The following is a 20,758-nucleotide window of genomic DNA, read 5'->3' as shown; positions in this document are numbered from 1 at the left end:
TGTGGAAATTATTATTAATATCACAATATCATTAATATCACATGCAAGTAAAATTTTGCTGAAGATCATTCAAAAACGGCAATAGCTATTGACAGGGAACTGCCAGAAATTCAGGCCAGATTCAGAAGAGGACGTGGAACCAGGGATATTATTGCTGATGTCAGATGGATCCTGGCTGAAAGCAGAGAATACCAGAAAGATGTTTACCTGTGTTTTATTGACTATGTAAAGGCATTCAACTGTGTGACTATGGATAACATTGTGAAGAATGGGAATTCCAGAACACTTAATTGTGTTCATGAGGAATCTGTATATAAATCAAGAGGCAGTTGTTCGGACAGAACAAGGGGCTACTGCTTGGTTTGAAGTCAGGAAAGGTGTGTGTGAGGGTTGTATTCTTTCGCTATCCTGTTCGATCTGTATGCTGAGCAAATAATCCGAGAAGCTGGACTATATGAAGAACTGGGCATCAGGATTGGAAGAAGAGTCATTAACAATCGTGATATGCAGATGACACAACCATGCTTGCTGAAAGTGAAGAGGACTTGAAGCACTTACTGATGAAGATCAAAGACCACAGCCTTCAGTATGGATTATACCTCAGCATTAAAAAAAATCCTCACAACTGGACGAATAAGCAACATCACGATAAACAGAGAAAAGACTGAAGCTGTCAAGGATTTCATTTTACTTGGATCCACAATCAACACCCACGGAAGCGGCAGTCAAGAAACCAAAAGACACATTGCATTGGGCAAATCTGCTGCAAAGGACCTCTTGAAAGCACTGAAAAGCAAAGGTGTCACCTTGGAGACTAAGGTGTGCCTGACCCAAGCCATGGTATGTTCAATTGCCTCATATGCATGCGAAAGCTGGACAATGAACAAGGAAGACCGAAGAATTGATGCCCTTGAATTGTGGTGTTGACAAAGACTGCCAAAAGACCAAACAAATCTGTCTTGAATGAAGTACAACCAGAATGCTCCTTAGAAGCAAGAACAGTGAGACTGCATCTTACATACTTTGGACATGTTGTCAGGAGGGATCAGTCCCTGGAGGACATACAGGGTTGGCGGAAACCAGGAAGACCCTCTACGAGATGGACTGACACAGTGGCTACAACAATGGGCTTAAGTATAACAACCACTGTGAGCATGGTGCACAACCAAGCAGTGGGGTCACTGTGAGTCAGAGCCGACTAGGCTGTATCTAACAACAACACCAAGAAGCTTATGTAATATCTGTATGGAGTGCTCATCTTCAGCAAGCCTCAAGCCTGATCCTTGATGGCATTACTTTAACAGCAAATTAGGATTGGAAACCATAGCGTCAAGATACTGCCCTGAATTGAAACGTGGAAAAAAAAAAAAAAACCACACTACTTTTCATATAGCAGTACTACTCAATGTGTGTTTTGTGTAGAAAATACTCTAAAGAATATGCTAACATTCCTAGAACAATTCCAAGAGAAGGGTTCTAAAAATGATTTGAAGAATGGAAGCATCATTGGAATAATCACACAGCCTTTCAATGAAGGTGACAAAACCATTTAAAGTCATAATTTTTGCTGTGTTCAGGAAAAGACTCACTTGCATGACTACTTCATAGCCATGTCGCCTATACTCTGTGCTGCTGTATCTGAAATAAAGGTTGACAATCAACTTTTAAAAAAATGCTGTCCGCACTGTTTGTTCTAATAAAATTTCTATCCAATGACAGAAAAATGTGGGGATGAAAATGTTTGGGTTTTCAATTTTTAATAAATAAAATTTCTTGGAGGAAAACCATGCTAAAAATCATGCTTCAGGCTTTCATGCCTCTATTCATGATACCTGAATTCCCAAAACTACGTATGCCTCCCAAAACAGCTTCCTCAAAAGTTCTAAATTAACTCAGCCTATTGAAAAAAAAAAAAAATTTTTTTTTTTTAATGACTTAATCATTGTTACTTATTATCCCACATTCATTCTTGGTTCCTCCCAGTTTATTTTTCACATTGCAGGGAGCAACTTTTAAAAATATTAAACATATCACTTCATTCTCCAGTTAAAACCTTCCAATGGCTCTTAAGACAAAGCCCAATATTGCATGCATGATCAGGTGTCTAACTTTCCAGAGTCATCTCTTTTCAGTCTCTCCCTCTACATGCCCCAGGCCTTCACTCATGACCTTCCTGGAAGGCTTTCTGGTAGGAGACTGGCCATCCCATTTGCCCAGAACTGACGGGGTTCCTTGGACACAGGACTTTCAATGCTAAAACCAAGAACCTAAAAAACAAACAAACCCATTGCCATCCGATTCATAGCAACCCTATAGGACAGCGTAGAACTCCCCTATAGGGTTTCCATGGAGCAGCTGGTAGATTCTAACTACCAACTTTTGGTTAGCAGCCAAGTTCTCAACCACTGCACCATCAGGAAAGTCCTGGACAAACTGGGTGAGTTGGTCACCTCACTTTTTGTGTCCATCATCTCTACTTGGCAAACACCTACTTCAAGAATTGATCTAAATGTTAAAACTCCCTAAGGAAATCTTCTCTGACCTCTAACCCCCAATCCACACTGACTAGTTCCTTCTTTCTTAACATTTACCACATTAGATTTGCTTTTTTAACATCTATCTTCCTTGACCAGAAATGCTGGTGGCGTAGTGGTTAAAAGATACAGCTGCTAACCAAAAGGCTGGCAGTTTGAACCCACCAGACATCTTTGGAAATGCTAGGGGGCAGTTCTACTCTGTCCTGTACTGTCACTATGAGTTGAAATTGACTCGATGGCAACAAGTATCTTCCTTAACCAGATTATAAACTCCACAAACATGGACCCAGTGAGTAATTTGTTGACTAGTATATCACCAACACCTTGTATGCAGACAGAGGTGGTTCTGTGGCAGCCAGAGTTTCTTATCTTCTCCTCTGATCTTTCTATATACATGTGGGAGACTACCAAGCAAGGAAGTGTCTACGTGCCTCTGTGTATGCAAGGTTCCGGTAGAGCTGTATGAGGGCAGAAAAACCTGGATTGGCACAAGACTTCCTGGGAGGTGTAGTCATACAAGTCAAGTGTCGTGGGTACAAGCCTATAAGCAGGAAGAGGCCTAACAGCAGCATGAGAGACACTAGAGGTGTTCACCTACAGTGTCAGTTTAGAGAGCTAAAGAGGCAGAAACAGGCTCAAGTAAGATCCTGTTGTTCTCCCAGAGTGGCCTCTGGGGTCTTAAACGCTAGCACATAGCCATCTAGAATGCATCAATTGGTCTCAACCCACCTGGAGCAAAGGAGAACGAAGAACACCAAAGATACAAGGCGGTTATGAGCCTGGGAGACAGAAAGGGCCACATAAACCAAAGACTACATCAGCCTGAGACCAGAAGAACTAGATGGTGCCCAGCTACAACCAATGACTGCCCTGAAAGGGAACACAACAGAGAGCCCCTGAGGGAGCAGGAAAATAATGGAAGGCAGACCTCAAATTCTTGTAAAAAGACCAGACTTAATGGTCTGACTGAGACTAGAAGGTCCCCAGACCTTGTTAGCCCAAGACAGGAACCATTCCCAAAGCCAACTTTTCAGACAGGGACTGTACTAGACTATGGGACAGAAAATGGAGTGAGGAGTGAGCTTCTTGGATCAAGTAGACACGTGAGAGTATGTGGGCAACTCCTGTCTGGATGAGAGATCAGAGGGCAGAGGGGGTCAGAAGCTGGACGAATGGACATGAAAATAGAAGAGTGAAAAGGAGTGTGCTGTCTCATTCTGGGGAAAGCTGCTGGGAGTATATAGCAGGGTATATATGAATGTTTGTATCAGATACTGACTTATTTGTAGACTTTCACTTAAAGCACAATTAAAAAAAAAAAAAAGATCCTATCATTCTCCCAGAACTACCATACTAGATGGATGTCTACTGATCACTGGAAATCAGGCTAGGAGCTGTGTATTTATTCTTCAGCAACACACCTGAGAACAAATCACAACCAGAACTTCAGTCAACTGCAGAAGCAAGAACAATCCACAAAAGGTTTCTGACAAATGCATGTCTGGTAATATATAACAGCACAGCCCTGTAGCACAGGGAAGAGGGACGATTATCCTTCACATAAAAGCAGTGCCTGACTTTGAAAGCGAATTACTGCTGGACACAGAACGAATCTAAACAGTGCTTGGAAAGCTCTGAAACAGGAATATACAGACAGAAAAGGCTGAGATGAAATGCAAGTAAGAAGAAAAGGGAGCTGGGCAAAATTTAATGGAGGCCAAGAAATTAAAATCATAATAGCTGAAATAACACCAACACTGGAGGTGATAAAGGAAAATCAAATGAATGATGAAAAGGAAAAGCATTTGAGAAGCTTACACGGAGGACAGAAACAGCAAGCCAATCTACAAACTACAAGGAAGAAAACGACAACTGGTGCAAAAGTAATAACCACAAAAACATTCCTGAAAATGAAAAAAAAGAATAGAGTATGCAAATTTTAAGGAGGTAATACTTCAGACAACATTATTGAATACGTCCATCTTAGTTAACTAGTGGATACCTAGAACAGAAATACCACAAGTAGGTGGCTTTAACAAACAGAAATTTATTTTCTCACAGTTTAGGAGGCTAGAAGTCTGAATTCAGAGTGTTGGCTCTAGGGGAAAGCTTTCTCTCTCTGCTCTGGTCCTTATTCCTTGGTTCCTTGATGATCTTCACGTGGTTGGCATGTATTCCCCATGTCTTCTTGCCTAATCTGCTCTTTTTATCTCTTGTAAGAGATTAATTCAAGGCACACCCTGTATTAATCCTGCCTCATTAACAAACAGAAAACTCATTCCCAAATGGATTATAACCACAGGCATACAGGTTTAAAAAAAAAAAAAATTTTTTTTTTTTTTTTTTTACAAAATGTATTTCTGGGGGATACAATTCAATCCATAACAATGTATAAGACACAATTTGTCAACATATCTGAACGAAAAGGAAAACCCTACCACCATCCAGGCATAGGAAAAACTGTGTGGGGGGGTGGGGAGTAAGGTTACGACAGTGTAACACAACACAGAACAACATCTATAGAATTTCTGAGGACGTTAGCCATTTAATAATCGTTTCATATTTATAACCAGCCAAGGTGTTGTTCACATACGAAGATAATTAACAGAAAGCCTAAGATGTTAAGATATTTAAGGATTCAAAAAACATGCCCTCCAGGTCTCCTACTAAAAAAATTAGCTGAAAATGTAACCTAGCTGATTGATTTAAAATGTAAGATTAAGAAAACTGGCAATGAGTATCTATGTAAATTAAGTTTGGATAATTTGTGTTAAAACTGAACTTAATTATCAAAATAAAAGTCTGGAGAGAAGATATAGAGTTAAAAACATGAAATGTAAGAAAATATATATATTTATATTCTGGAGCCCCAAGCCCTAGAATAAGATACCAAAGATCATGGAAAAAATGCTGTCGGTCCTGTGTCATCTCCATCATCAATTGCAGATCAAATCACTGTGGTCTATAAGGTTTTCACTGGCTGATTTCCAGAAGTAGTTTGCAAGGCCTTTCTTCCTAGTCCACCTTAGACTAGAAGCTCTGTTGAAACTTGTCCAGCGTCATAGCAGCGTGCGAGCCTCCACTGACAGACGAGTGGTGGCTGCATCTCAAGTACACTGGCTGGATTCCCAATTGGAAGGCGAGCATTCCACCATCTAACCACTAATGCTCTCCCAACCCCCTCTTCAGATATAACCCATTGCAGTTGAGTCAACGGCGACTCAGAGTGACCCTACAGGACACAGTAGAACTACGCCATTTCCAAGGAGTGGCTGGTGGATTCCAACTGCCAACCTTTCGGTCAGCAGCTATAGCTCTTTAGCCACTGCATCAACAGGGCTCCTCTTCAGATACACAGGGGGAATCGAAATATAATTTTCTTTTTTAGGCTGACAAATCAAACTTTTAAATTTGTTTTCAAGTTAGATTTAGACTTGAATTCACTTAAGCTATAAACTCATAGACTTACAGCATCCCAAATATCGGAAGATAAAGGCAAACAACCAAATATAATTTAAAAGGAGAAAACTAAAGCAGCAGCAATGAATCATTAAAAAACAGATACCATTAAATAAAATGATGGGAACAGAGCCAAAAGTACTCACTATGACGATAGATGGAAATGTTTTAAGCATTCATTTTGGATTAAAACAAAAATAAATTACATTCAAATTAAAAGAGAAACAACTAAAACGAAATGGCACAGAAAGATTAAAAGTTGGATCATGATTTATTGAATAAAGAATGGACTGGAATATCAATTCAAATAAAATACAAGATTAAAAAAATATTAAATATGGGATACTTTTACTGACGAGGTATAATCCACAAGGAAGATCTTTAGCAGTATAGAACTTGCACATGCACAAATAATATTGCATCAAAACATATGATAAAAATCATCAGAAATAAAAGAAACTGACACCTACTCATTCATTCAGATCAGTACCAAATAAAGAAAAAAAAACAGATGAAAAACTATATAACTACAGATTGAAATGCTATAAAGGAACATAAACACACAGAAGGGCAGGAAGTCAGATAACAGCGGGGTGCTAAAAAAAAAAAAAAAAAAAAAAAACCCACACCTGCTGCCATCAAGTAGATTCCAGCTCACAGTGACCCTTCAGGACAGAGCTGAACTGCCCCATAGGGTTTCTAAGGAGCAGCTGGATTCAAACTGCCAACCTTTAGGTTTGCAGCCAAATGCTTAACTACTGTGCCACCAGGGCTGAAGTTATTTTAAACACGTGATCAGGAAAGCTTATTTAAAACAGTGACATAAAGGGTAGTATTCAGGCAGAGAAAACAAAAATGTAAAAGGTCCTGATGTGAGAACAAGCTTTCCAGAAACAAATGCTGCCTCATCTTTTACAGATTTAAATAATTAAAAAATTAATAACAACAGATAATTTGAACAATTAAGGTCTAATGAGCAGGTATATATAAAACTCCGTACCCTGCAAACAGAAAATGTTCTTTTTAAGTTTTCACAGCAGAACATTTACCAAACTGGATTACGCTTTAAGTCACAGGAAAACCTCAATAAATTTAAAGTATTATAGTCTCTGACAACAATGCAAGAAAATAGAGAAGCAAACAGAAGTTTCCTAAACACCTCTTGAGTCAAATAGGGAACCAAAAGTAGAACTACTATTTGGAAAGTAATTAATCTGAGAACATCATTCACATACATTAGAGTGCAACCAAAGCTATACTCAGAGGCAAATTAAGAACCTCAAATCCTTTTATTACTTGAAGAAAACTGAACTAAGAATTCATCAAGTTAGAAAAACTATAAGAAAGCGAATGAAGTAAAGTTAAAAGTAAAAAAACCCAGTAAATTAGAAAACAGAAAATCAGTAGATTAAGTGAATCTCAAAGCTGGTAATTAAAAACTCACTAAGTAGACAAACAGCTGGCAAATCTAATCAAGAAAAAAAAAATAAGAAATGGAATACCATAGAACTATAAGGAAATACTATATATAATTATATAATAGTAAAATTGAAAATCTAAACAAATATATACGATCTGGGAAAATATACATTACCAAAACTGATTCACGAACAACGACACTTGAATAGACTAAAAACTACAGGACTTACCATATAGCCTGTTTACTATTACTAAATTTCTATGAGATTTTCTTCTATCCTTTCAGTAAATTCTGTACATTTGACTAATACAGGGAGCCCTGGTGGTGCAGTGGTTAAGAGCTTGGCTGCTAACCAAAAGGCTGGCAGCTCAAATCCACCAGCCACTCCTTGGAAAACCTATAGGGCAGTTCTACTCTGTCCTACAGGATCGCTAAGAATCAGAATTGACTCTGCAGCAACGGGTTTGGTTTTTGACCAATATAAATGGAGTTTGGGTTCCTCATAATATATGCCTTAGGGTACCTTCGGGTATTAGCAAATTTACTCTTATATGCCCTTCTCAACAGTTAAAAGAAGAAATACCGTATCATCACCTAAATAAGTATTACAAAAACATTTGATAAAATTCAGAAGCCATTGTCAGTTTTTGTAAAGCAGGAACAAAAGCATTTCTAATTAAATAATAAAGGCTGTCTAAAACCAACAACTGCCCTCATCCTTGTTTTTACGAAGTGTTCCAAGACAATTACCACCTCTCTTATTTAACCATAACTCGGATTTTCTGGCCAATGTAATAAAGACCTAAAAAGCACAAGATTTTTGGTTATTGGAAAAGAGACAAAAATAACTGTTATTTTCAGAGAAGACAACAAACTCAGAAAACAACAGCAAATAAACTTTTATTCAACTCCAGTAGCATAAGAGAATAAAAACAGCAAACACAAGAATATAGTTACTTATTTGTATCTTCTGAGAAATTATGGAAATAAATCAAATTCACAAAAGTTAAAAAAAAAAAAAGAAATGCAAGCTAAATTTTATTTTTGCCAAGCTAATAAGCAAATTTGCTTTAAGAATGAGGGTGTTCTGATGATAGGAGTGGAATTGGGTTCACACTACTAGTGATGTACACATCAAGCTTTTCTGAGAAGCAATTTAAGGCTTTTAAATGTCTATATCTTTGATTCAGTAATTTCACATTTAGGAATCCATCCTTAGATAATAATCAGGAATAAACAGAATGACTTATGCAGAAAGACATTCACTATAGCATTTTTATATAAAAAACTGGAAATAAGTTACACACCCAGTGATAGCAAACTAGGCACAACCCTACAATGGAATGCTGGGTGATTTTTAAAAGGAATTTACAAAGAACTCAGGGAAATGTTCAAGATTTAATGTTAAGTAAAAAAGCAAGATAACAATCTATACAGAATATGATTCTAATTTTATAAAAGGAAACTACGTATGTGCATAAAGAAGGAAAAATACTGGAAGGAAGCATACCAAAATATCAATAGTAGTTTAACGATGGGTAATGGTATAAAGGGTATTTTTTTTTTTAAAAACTTCATTTTTTCAAATATGTAATCAGGAGGATGGAAAAATCTGGGAAGAATTTACAATGGAGATACTTTATCAAACATCTGACAAATATTTCCACATTACATTTACCAATGTAACTTATTTTTAAATAATTTGCTCTTTAGAGCACCTGAAATTTTGTCTAAATGCTTTGCCTCTGTCTTGTTGCTCAGGTGTTTATTATACACCAATTCTGTCTCATTCAGAAGCCTATAAAATACTAAATAATCTCAAAATTAAAGATTAATTTCTAAGAAGCTGAAAATATGCCTTAAAATGCACTTTGTTCTTATGAAATAAACTCAAAACTGAAATAAAGCTTTTAATTTTTTGAAAACCTATTAAACATTTAGATGAAAAAATAGCTAAATATCAATGTAACAGTTTGATTAGAAAGATAAAAGGAAAAACTCAGCAACATGGGTTAAAAGTGCCAGTATATGCATGTGTGCATGTGCGTGCCATTTTTAACCAACATTATTGGGTTCTTCCTTACGCCTTCCTCTTTGATTAGTTTCAACTGACAGAAACTGAGAAATAACTCTCATTTTCCAGGTGAATAACCCATGTTTTCAGCACACTAGAAACATGTTAAGAGAACCGAGAAGAGTATCCAAATCATAGTGATCAGAAAAGACTCCCAAAGAAAACTATGCTCAAAAGCTGTGTGTTGAAGGCTGAGGATGAATTAGATGACAACAGGTAGGAGTTAATGAGAGTATTTCTCTCTTTTCAGATGTGATGCTTACAATAAACACACTACATTATTTCTTCTCCCAATTTCTATGATCCCACTAATTTTCACGCCACTTTTGTACTTCTAAAATGTTTTTATACCTGTATTTCAGTAGCAAAACCATTTGATATTTTTAAAAGTCTCTTACCCTATCATGCACAAAAAATTCTACAAGAATTAAGATTAAACAACAATTATTAAAAGTACCAAGAGAAAATACAGAAGAATGTTTTCGTAGAGGTAGAATGGGGAAAACCTTAAAAAGAAGGCAAAGGATTAAAATCTATTACATGTAAAGAGTTTCCGCAATTCAATAAGAACGCATCTCACTAATGTTGAGGCTAAGTGGAAACAGATACTCTCATCATCGTAGATTGGAAGTGAAGGCTGTATTAGCCTTTCAGGAAGGCAATTTACCATCAAAATTTAAAAGGCATCAAGATTTAAAATTAAATCTCTTTTATGGAAATACTATACACACCCATGTGAACAAAGATATACATACAAGGAAGTTCATTAAAGCTCTAGTTTTTTCCCCCTCCCCCCTTCAAATGTACAGCTTTCTTTTTTAATTTTACTGTGCTTTAGGTGAAAATTTACAGTGCAAATTAGTTTCTCATTAAAAAATTTATATACCCACCAAATTGTTTTTTGACGGTGCTTGCGACCCCCAGTGTCAGAAGTCTCCCCCATTCCGTTTCCCTCCTGGGTTCCTCATGTCATTTTCTGTGCCCATTCATTCAGTTTTCCTGTCCCTTACTGACTTCTTGTCTTGCCTATGGGCAGAAGTTGCCCATTCAGTCTCCTATACTTGACTGCAGTAAGAAGCACGTTCTTCACGTGTGTTACAGTTTGTTTCATAGGCCCGTCTAATCTTTGACTGTAAAGTAGGCCTCGGAAGTAGCTTCAGTTCTGAGTTAGCAGGATTCCAGGGGCCACAGTCATGGGGGTTAAGGCTCTAGTTTTAATTGTTGAAATTGGAAAAACACAATGAACATGAATAGTTAAAGTACAGCCATATAACAGAGTATCTTATGACTGTTAAAAAGAGGAGGTGCAATTTGTATGTATTGATTTGGAACACAATATTTAATTATCAGATTTTTTATTCTAAAAAATCAAAGAAAAAGCTACACACACAATAAGTGCTTGTTTCTTTGCATAAATAAAACAAAACTTTTAATAGTGGGTACCTCTAAGACGTCGGACTAGAAAGTAAGGGAACAGTAATTTTCATTGTTTGCTCTACGGAATCAACTTACTTGAACCTTTTATAAAGAGCATGCTCTGCTTTTGTAATTAAAAAAAAAAATTCTAAATCTGTTATGGTCTTTTCTGAGGGCTGAGACTAGAGTGATTTTTGCCCTATTTCTTAATACTTTTCACTACTCAAATTTTCTATGAGAAATATGTATGCATTTTATATTTGACAAACTTGTTATTCTCGAAAAAATTTAACAGTTATGGACTCAGAAACTTGATTCTATGATTCAAACCTCTTTCAGAAAGCAGTTTTAAATCTAAGTTTGGTTGCTGTAGAAGCAATTAAAAGTATAATGTATTTTACAGTGAATATGGACATTTATTAAGCACTTAAGCACTGCAGTTGCTAAGCTGTTTACCCGCATTATCTCACTTGATCTAGAAAACCCTATGAAATTATTATTATATTATTATTATTTCCATTTTATAGATGAGAAAATCAGATCTTGAAAAGAACGTGTATCTTGCCTAAGGCCAGTAAAAGAGCCAGGATTCAAACCCAGGTCTCCAGCTCCTAACCACTATGCTATACTCGATACACATGGTAAGTACTAATGCACTAATGTAATCCTGAATGAATGCTCACACTGACTACTCTTAACCAGGTTGGTTATCCTGAAGGTGTGAAGAAGGAAGGAGACTCAATTCTGACCACAGAAAAAAAACAACTATTATCATGGTGCAGGGATGGGAGGGAGAGACTATATTTTCCTTCCCTTTCAGCTTCTGTCAAGGTAGGAGAGGGATAAAAAAGGAAGGACTTAGATGTGCTATTTTTAAGTAACTTAACACCTTCCCTCTGCTTAACTTGGAATCAGCCCTCTAACTAAGGGCTAACGTTCGGGCTTTTGAGAACAAATTGATCAGAACCCTGAAGTCTTACAGCTTTGAACAGGGCACAGTTTCAAGTTTTAATCTAAAATTATAAATGAAGAATGTGGAAAGAAACATTATATTTGAACTTAAGAGTATTATTAGAATAATCAGTATCAACTGATTAAAGATGAAAAACAGTTGCTGTCAAGTGGATTCCAACTCATGGTGCCCCAGTGTGTGTCAGAGCAGAACTGTGCTCCGCAGGGTTTTCAGTGATCGGTTTTTTAGAATTAGATCACCAGGCCCTTCTTCTGAGGCACCTCTGGGTGGACTTGAACTTCCAACCTTTTGATTAGTAGCCGAGTATATGAATCATTTGCACCACCCAGGGAGTCCTAGATTAAAGATAGGAAGAATTTCATAGTATCTACTTATTTTATCTACAGCTTCTTGAACAAGCTCTCCTTTTTTAAAATGTTTCATTGAAATTTTACCCTTAGCTACCTGAACAAGTTCTCTTTTTAAAAAAGTATAATTGGAAGGAAATATAAAACACTGTCGACCACACCTACCTGGAAACCTGCCTATCATAAGATCAGAGAGCCATAGAATCACTATTCACTCATTTACTATCACTTTATGAATTCGGGTTTGCAAGGTTCGTATTAAATATCACAAAGTCCTAAAGAACAACTCTCTGCATAATGTTAAACCAGGAATCAAGGCCTAGTGGAAGTGGAACACCTTAATAAATAATATCTGCTTATAGAAAGAACTGCCAGAGAAGACATGAACAGGCCACACGTTTCACACTCCAACATTTCTACACCCTAACCCCTTATTCCAACAGGGCCTCTCACTAAGTTAAGGACTCATGATACCACCAAATGATGACAGTATGGAAATTCAGTACTAAGCCATTTTTTCAGACTCTGCTGGAAGGAAAAATAACAAAGGACTCCTCAGGGAAAACAGAAAATACACTGACTTTAGGTCAACCCCTTTCAGCCAAATCTGAAAAAGAGTTTCAGACTATATATATATTACAGGTCAAAACCATTTTGAAGTTCAGTTTTCATAATGTAAATCAGTGTTATTGGCTAATTAATAGATGGGAAAGATTTTAAAGCCAAGGATGAAAGAGTTGCTTTAAATCAATACCCTCTATAGAACATGAACAAGGCTTTCCGTTAAATTACACACATATATAGATATATATAAACATATATATATATACAAGTATATACCCCTTGCCTTCCAGTCAATCTCTTCCGACTCATCGCGACCCTGTAATGAGATACGAACGAGCTTGTGTGTGTTACAAGTGCCACAGAGCTTCTGGCAAAACTGACAAGTTTCAACCTGCTTTAAAAATTACTGTGCACTGTGTTCATCCCAATCTGACTTTATTTAAGGTTATTCTCCGGACAATCCCCGGAGCAAATTCTTGTACATTTCAATATCCTGCCTACTTAACAGGAGCGGAAGAGTCAAACACAGCAGGGGAAAAAAACGTGACGTCCACAACCTTGATCCAAAACACAGCTCGTCGCTGTCTAATTTTAGGCCTAACCATTTTGACTGTCTTTTTACAGAGGTTAAAGAAGAAAACAGAACAAAACAAAACAAAAGCGATCCACTGGAAAGTTGAATTGCTACAATGATATCAATGGGAGCTGGCACTGTTTATCAAGGAGGAAACAAATCACGCTCACACGGCCCCGGGAGTAGCCCCATCAAAACGAACACACACGACCGACAACCGCAATAACTTTTTACACTTCAGCTTTTCGAGGATCTTTAAATTAGCCAAAAGGTCGAGGCCACCGAGGAATCTGGGGCAACGTTTTGCCAAACATGGTGAAAAAGTCAAGTTACCTTAACCCAAGTTACCTAAAGACGCAAATATTCACTTCCTGGCTGAAGATCAAACAAGAAACATGAAAAGATCCAAGAGTTCTGTTCTTGAGGGGAAGCCCTCAACTCCCCGGGAAACTATAGGTTTCTACTTTTGCGGGATATGGAAGAGGTTACAGATTGGAGGTGAGAAAAAAGTTAGGGTCTCGAGAGAGTATCCTAAGCAACGAAGCTGGGCGGACAGACAGCGAGCACGGAGGGGCTGAGAAGCAGGAAGAGAGGGGAAATCGAGGACTAACAGCCGAGAGGTCCGGTCCAGCATTAGCCAGCCGAGAAAGGGAGGCGGCTGGAACGGACGGAAGGTTAGACCGAGAGAGGGCAGAGCCCGCGGCGCGACGCCGCTCCGGGCAGGGCCGGGTCCGGGGAGACCGAGGCCAGCGCAGCCCGGCGGGCTTCCCACCGCGGGCGAAGCCGGCGGAGCAGACAGCCCCAGGGAGCAGACAATGAGCCACCGCCCCGGGAGCCGCGGTCCCAGGCAGGCAGGTGGCGGCTCCCCGGCCCCGCGCGCCGCAGGTCGGCTGTCCCAGGGCCGCTCCCACCCGCTAGGCCGCGGAGCGAGGGGGAGGAAGGAGAGCGGCTGCCCGCCCCCCGGGCCGGCGGGCCGGCCTGCCGCCACACTCACCCCAGGCGAGGAAGGGTCCCGCCCCGGCCAGGCGCCTCCGTCCGAGCTCCCGGCGGGCTCCGGAGCCGCCCCGGGAAGCGTGCGGCGTGGGGAGGGGAGGGAAGGGGAAGCGGGGCGGGAAGGAGAGCCGGGCTGGAGCGCAGCCGCCGCTACCGCTAGGCCGAGCGGCAGCCCGAGCCCCGCGGGCGCTGGGGAAGGGAGGGCAGGGAGCCTTCGGCAATGGCGACGGCCGGGGCCGGAGGGGAAGCGGAACAACCGCCGCCGCTGCGCGTGGCCACAACCCTGGGGGAGGGCGACGGCGGGGAGCGGGCAGAGGCGGGCCCAGAGCACCGCCCCACCCGCCCCTCGCCCCCGCCCCCTGGCCTGGCGCGCCCGGGGCGGAGACGAGCACCGCCTCCTAACAGGCGGGGTGGCGCGAGGGCTGCTGGGAATTGTAGTTCAATAGTGGGCTTTTTTTTTTTTTTTTTTTCCATTCTTTGTATTAAGAAGGACGTCCGTCTGGCTTCATTTAATTCAGTATAGGCTCCAAAGATGTTGACAGATGATTGCTCTTATATGAATCTGCTCCAGAACATTTGCTTCTGGGAATTCATTGTTCATTTTGCTCCTTTACCTACAAACCTCTAGCGTATTTTGCTGCTAAATTACATCTCACCTGTTTGCAAGTTGAGACAAATTCCTGTGTTTTATCCACAGAGGAGTTCACCAATGTATTCACTGAGTCTACAAATATTTGAATGTCTAACCTGTACTAGACACTGTTAAGCACCATGAATACAAGGCTGAACAAGATAAACAAAGCCCTTGCCTTTCTGAGCTCACAAATATGAAAACACAATAATTGAAAGAGTGGTATCTGGTATGAGAAAAAATTTAGGGGAGATTGTTTTGGATAGGGTGGCCAGAGAAGGCCTCTTTAAAGAGATGACATTTAAGCCGAGAACGGAAAGATGAGAAAGAGACAGCTGTGAGAAGGACCCAAGGGAAGGCACTGCAGCCAGAGGGGAGAAGAAAAAGGCTTGCAGCCTTAGGTTAAGAAGGTCTGTGTAGCTGGAGCTTAGTGCAAGAAGGATACAGTAGTATGAGAAAACACTAGAGTAGATGAGATTCAGGTCACGAAGGACCTTAAATGCCACGGTAAGGAGCACAGACTATTCTAAGAAGCTAATTAAAGGGTTTGAGCAGAGAAGTGAAGTTATCTTGTTTACACTTCAAGATCACTAGACTGTTAAATGGAGTACAGAGATTCAAGAATAGAAGGGAAATGAACTAGGGAGGCAATAATTACGACTTGCACTAGGCAGATAGCAGTGGAAATGGAGAGAGGTACCCAGATTGTGCTTATCTTAGTAAAGCAAAAATTCTCAATTGACATGGAGGGTACAGGAGAAAAAAGAATCAAGGAATGATAGAGCAGACTATTAGATAACCTAAAAACTCTTCCCATCATAAAACACACAAAAATGCTGGGTAAAATAGAACATCCTTTCCAAGGCATAACTAAGGTTGCAAAACTGATTTAAAAATAAAGTGCTTATTCATTTTTTAAGTATCCAAAGAAGATAATATAATCATGAATAAAGAGGTCAAACCAGAAATGTTTTACTGTATCAAAAGCAAAGACATCTGTAACCATTTTTCAGGCAAGAAGAGTCAGATCAAAGTTTTCTTCATTCACACTTGTATTTTTTATTACACTTCTGAATACCTGTATAAATGAGTAAATGACTGAACTATGTTCCAAGACAAAATCCCAAATATTAACTTGAAAGCTTGTTTAAATATCAGTAAAATTTGGTTTGATGTGCAAAAGAAAAAAGTTATATATACACACTATTAAAAGAGGTTAAACAGTACCATGTTCCCTCATCTGTTTAACCATATTCCAAAATGTTGTCTGTTGATGTTACTGAATTTCACTTACATATAATTCCATTTCAATGCCACCTTATTAATCCCATAGAAGAAGAAATGCTTGTAAAAGAGGGAACACTTTCTTCTTTCAATATACAAAATTCTTTCAGTCTATGTAAACAGACTGGGTTAATCATTTTAAAGATCTCTTAATATTTCTGCTTTACAGCACTGGACACTAAATAAGGAAGACCGAAGAAGAATTGACTCCTTTGAATTAGTGTGTGGGTGAAAAATATTGAATACACCATGGACTGCCAGAAGAACGAACAAATCTGTCTTGGAAGAAGTACAGCCAAAATGCTCCTTAGAAGCAAGGATGGAGAGACTTCCTGTCATGGACTCTGGACATGTTCTCAGGAGGGACCAATCCCTGGAGAAGGACATCAGGGTTGGTAAACTAGAGGGTCAACAAAAACGAGGAAGGCCCTCAAGGAGATGGCTTGACACAGTGGCTGCAACAATGGGCTCAAGCATAACCATTGTGAGGACGGTGCAGGACAGGGCAGTGTTTCGTTCTGTTGTACACAGGGTTGCTATGAGTCAGAACTGACTCAATGGCACCTAACAACAATGACATGGCATTGGATTGCCTTTTTCAGTACTGTGTCAAACACAACTTCAAGAAGAATTGCTCTGACTAGTCAAGCCGTACATGTCAAATTATAAAGAGATTTATTTCCATAAAAACACTAGAATGTTTTAGGACGTTAAGCAGTCATAGCATATATAAATGTATTATACATTACTCTACATAAACAGTGCCAATATACCTGGTTTACTGACTTCTATCCTGGAATGTGCTTGCCCTAAAATTTTATTTCTTAATTAACCTATGGCACTTACTCTTTTTTTTTTCCCCTACTGTAACAGTAAATCAAGACCCTTTGTTTTTTTTTTAAATCACTTGTAGATTCCATTTTTTTGTAAATGTAAAACTTAATAAAATATACCCTCTAAAATGACAACCTCAGTTGTCTTCCTGACACATATATATTAAACCTTAGTACTTAGTTTCATCAAGTCCTTTGACAATTCATACATCAAAAAAAAAAAAAACTACAAAATGTGAAAGGAGAATGGAGATGCTGTAATCATCTTAAAGTCAATTATGATATTAATAATTACTTAGCGGACCTATTTAAATAGTTTTCTTTGAAACTCTGGATAAATGCCTTAATATTCTCAGGAAATTAAAGTTCAAGTAAGCTTCTGATTCATCCAAATTATTTTTTTCTTATTTATAATGGTTTTCTCAATTTTTATCTTAAATTGAAGGTTCCGTCTCACAAAAAGAGAATGATCTGTCTCATTTGTCCAAAATGAAGATATTCTCATAAAATAGATGTTAATTTAACAAAATTAAGTTTCCTCTATTGGCACTTGATGTTTGAGGATTATCAAGAATCTACACAACAGAACGCTAAATTTTGGAATCAGCTGAGAACAATTAAGTTTCCTCTAGTAAACATAATTGCAGTCATAATTCTATTAAATACATTTTTAAAAAAGTAATCACATAATTTTAGAAAAACACTTCTAGTCACAAATGAATAGGTCTTTTTTAGGTTTATGGAAAGTGTTCAGCTTCAAAAACTTATAGGGAGAAATGACCATATTTGAAAACAGCCACAAGGATCGACGTAGAACACAGGATTGTAACAAGCAGAGTCACAGAACACACTAAAGAGGTATGTACGGTCAGGCCCACTGGAACCCGTAGTGTCACATTCTTATTTACCTATGGAGAGAGAGGGATAGAGAAATTAAATGGACACCATTTAAAACGCACATCCTGAGCTGAGACCACAATTTCTCTGATTTTTAACTTGATCATTTCCTTTCTTTTTTATGTGAAATATCTTTCAGTCAATGTGTTACACTAAACGTAGCATTATTATCTGAATGGCTCTTCTGGATCCAACATTTCATTCAATGTTACAGAATTAGGCTCAATTCCCACAATAATTCTTAAATTCTCATTAGTTCTGACTTTTTCTACTTTTTACATACAATCAAGTGTGTTCTTTAAAAAAATTTTTTTAAATGACTATAAACATTTACTTCCTTTTACTATAACTCACATTAGAATGAAAAATTCTAAGTTGAAGTCCTAAAGGAAAAACATTAAAACAAGAATAAAACTGAAGTATCCATTCACTCCTCTGTTTCTCTGTCTCTCCCCACAAATAGCTTTAAAAAGTTTGTTACTGACAAATTGCACAAGCTGATTGTGCCCTAAGCTGTTACCACAACAATAAATTAGTTGTAGTACTGACTAGCAACTCAAGAGTTCTCTGCTTAACTTCATTTCTTTTTGAAGGGCTTAGTTAGAAAGCTTGGGAAAGATTATGGTTCTAAAATAGGTTTTTAAAAAAACATTAAAATTTAGGTAACTTGGGAATACTTTTATTTTTAGTTTCTAACTAGATAAGTACTTGGATTATAATTTCACATAAAAAAAAGTTACCAACCCAATCTGCAACAAAACCCTATCTGTAAATTATCCTTCAACAAAAGGCAACTTAAACAAACCTCAGTGTAAGTCACAACCTTAGTAACGGTCACCTATTTTTCTGGCATATAAAACATATATAATCAAGAAATATAACATCAAGTTAAAAAAAAAAAGTGAAAATGCTTAATTACGACCCCTTATTTCAAGTTCCATAGTTTTAAACAGAACTGAATTCAAAATGTTTTAAGAGTATAATTACTTATTTTGTAGCGATGCATATTACCAATATTTTTTAATCAATGAATCATAAGTAAATATTAACCATACTCTCCATTCACATAAAAATATTAAGTGCAATTCTCCAGATCCATTTCAGAGTCTGAAAAAAACCAGGCACCATATGACAACGGCAATTCACTCTAAGTGCATAAGGTGTTAACACAGTTGTCCATCTTCCCAACTGTCCGTTCAAAGGAAACTCTCCAGTACAAAAGGGCAATAGCACTTTGTAGGAAGCCTTCAGTGTAAGTAGCTCTTTTCGCAGCTAGCTGGTAGAGAGACGTAGAAGTATCCAAATATTCACAATAGTACGTTTGGACAAAACTGTTTTAAGTTTATCTGATTGACGTTTATGGTGTCTGCTGGTTTTAGGTAAATTCTAAGTTTATTTTTGTTGCAAACTCATTTGATTCCTTGTAAAAAAAAGTCAGTTGTAAAAGTGATGACATAGCTTGTGCCATTCAACCAAAGAAAGCAGGCCTTAGAGAGAATTAGGAACAGCAAGAAACGGTGATGCGCAAGCATGCGTTAAAAGGCAGTTCATAAAAGAGGAAGAAAGGGATAAGAAAAGGGGGGTGGGGGAGAAATGAATTGTTTAAAGACTTACCACTCTGAAAAGGGGAAAGAAGTAGACTATGTTAACTAAAGAGGATAAGAAGAAAACAGTAGGCTCCTAAGAAAGGGCCACTGTTAACAGCGCATTTAAAATCACCCCTAACTTAATGACTAAAAACACATTGGGGTGGCCGAAGCTACAAAAATGACCTGCAGCAGTCTAGACTTACATACAGAACAGCAATGTAACTATCTAGAATCTTTATCACAGTTAAAACACCACTTAGGGTTTTATTTTCCTTCTTGCACTTGCTCTATGTAAAATACCAAAGTTAACGAATTTGTTTTGTTGTTCAAAAAATAATAAAAAGTTCCATAAAAAAATAAAATTTTGTTTAGAAAGGAAAACCAGATGGACATGTCACTGTTTTTCTTTGCCATTCCGCACCTTTAAAAAGCTTATCAACTATGCCTAAGCTCTGGTTTAATGAGGCATGAGACTAACCCTGAGTCTCCAGCCCCAAAATTAAACGATTCTATGATTCTACTCAAGTGAAGAACCACTGTTTTTTTTTTTTTATGATTCTACTCAAGTGAAGAACCACTGCAGCCATCGGTAGCAAAGGAACAACATCAAAAGCAAACAAAACCACTGCTAGCTTTCCATGGCATAATATAAAATGCTTACTAATCCCTTAAATGTAGCCAAAACATTATGGAATTTTAAAGGAGGCAGCATAATCAAAAGTAACAAAAAAACATTAGCTTACTGATTTATATTTCATATTATTCCACTGGCAGGTATCTTTATTCTTCAAAGTACAAGGAGCTCCCACTTCTGACTGAGCCCAACATTTCAAAATTGGAAACTCTGGGGAAAAAAAGTAGTAGAACAAGATGTCAGAAAACCTGTATTTGGACCAGAGAGGTTAGACTTGTATTGAACCTAACCTAAGTCTTTCATGTTAGTATATGGGTATTCTAACGTTTTAACAGAGCACACACATGTACGAGTTGAACCCACTTCTCAAATGCTGTTTCATTTTAGCAGGCTGAGTGCTTAAGAGCTCAGCTGCTAACCAAAAAGCCAGCAGTTCATATCCACCAGCTGTTCCTTAGAAACCCTGTAGGGCAGTTCTACTCTGTTCTACAGGGTCCTCATGAGTTGGAATTAACTTGACAGCAATGAGTTAC

The 20,758-nt window shown here is 38.2% G+C and overlaps 2 protein-coding genes across 2 annotated transcripts in view; both read right to left on the bottom strand.

Moving 5' to 3' along the window:
* PAK2 (p21 (RAC1) activated kinase 2) overlaps nucleotides 1–14,559 on the bottom strand; it is an 84,833-nt gene extending 70,274 nt beyond the window's left edge. Inside the window, exon 1 of the mRNA XM_003412939.4 lies at nucleotides 14,359–14,559. The gene's annotated coding sequence lies outside the window, so the exon portion shown is untranslated. The remainder of the gene's footprint in view (nucleotides 1–14,358) is intronic.
* Nucleotides 14,560–15,248: 689 nt separating this feature from the next.
* Nucleotides 15,249–20,758, bottom strand: part of PIGX (phosphatidylinositol glycan anchor biosynthesis class X) — a 64,357-nt gene continuing 58,847 nt past the window's right edge. The window contains exons 5-6 of the mRNA XM_023551668.2: nucleotides 20,335–20,435; nucleotides 15,249–18,013 (exon numbers count right to left, since the gene is read on the bottom strand). Coding sequence (XP_023407436.2) covers nucleotides 17,870–18,013; nucleotides 20,335–20,435 — 245 coding nt within the window. The 3' untranslated portion in view covers nucleotides 15,249–17,869. The remainder of the gene's footprint in view (nucleotides 18,014–20,334; nucleotides 20,436–20,758) is intronic.

Source organism: Loxodonta africana, chromosome 1 (assembly GCF_030014295.1).
Source record: "Loxodonta africana isolate mLoxAfr1 chromosome 1, mLoxAfr1.hap2, whole genome shotgun sequence".
In the NCBI taxonomy this organism is placed as follows: domain Eukaryota; kingdom Metazoa; phylum Chordata; class Mammalia; order Proboscidea; family Elephantidae; genus Loxodonta; species Loxodonta africana.
Note: the sequence above shows the minus strand (reverse complement) of the source record. Positions and strands in the feature narration are given on the sequence as shown.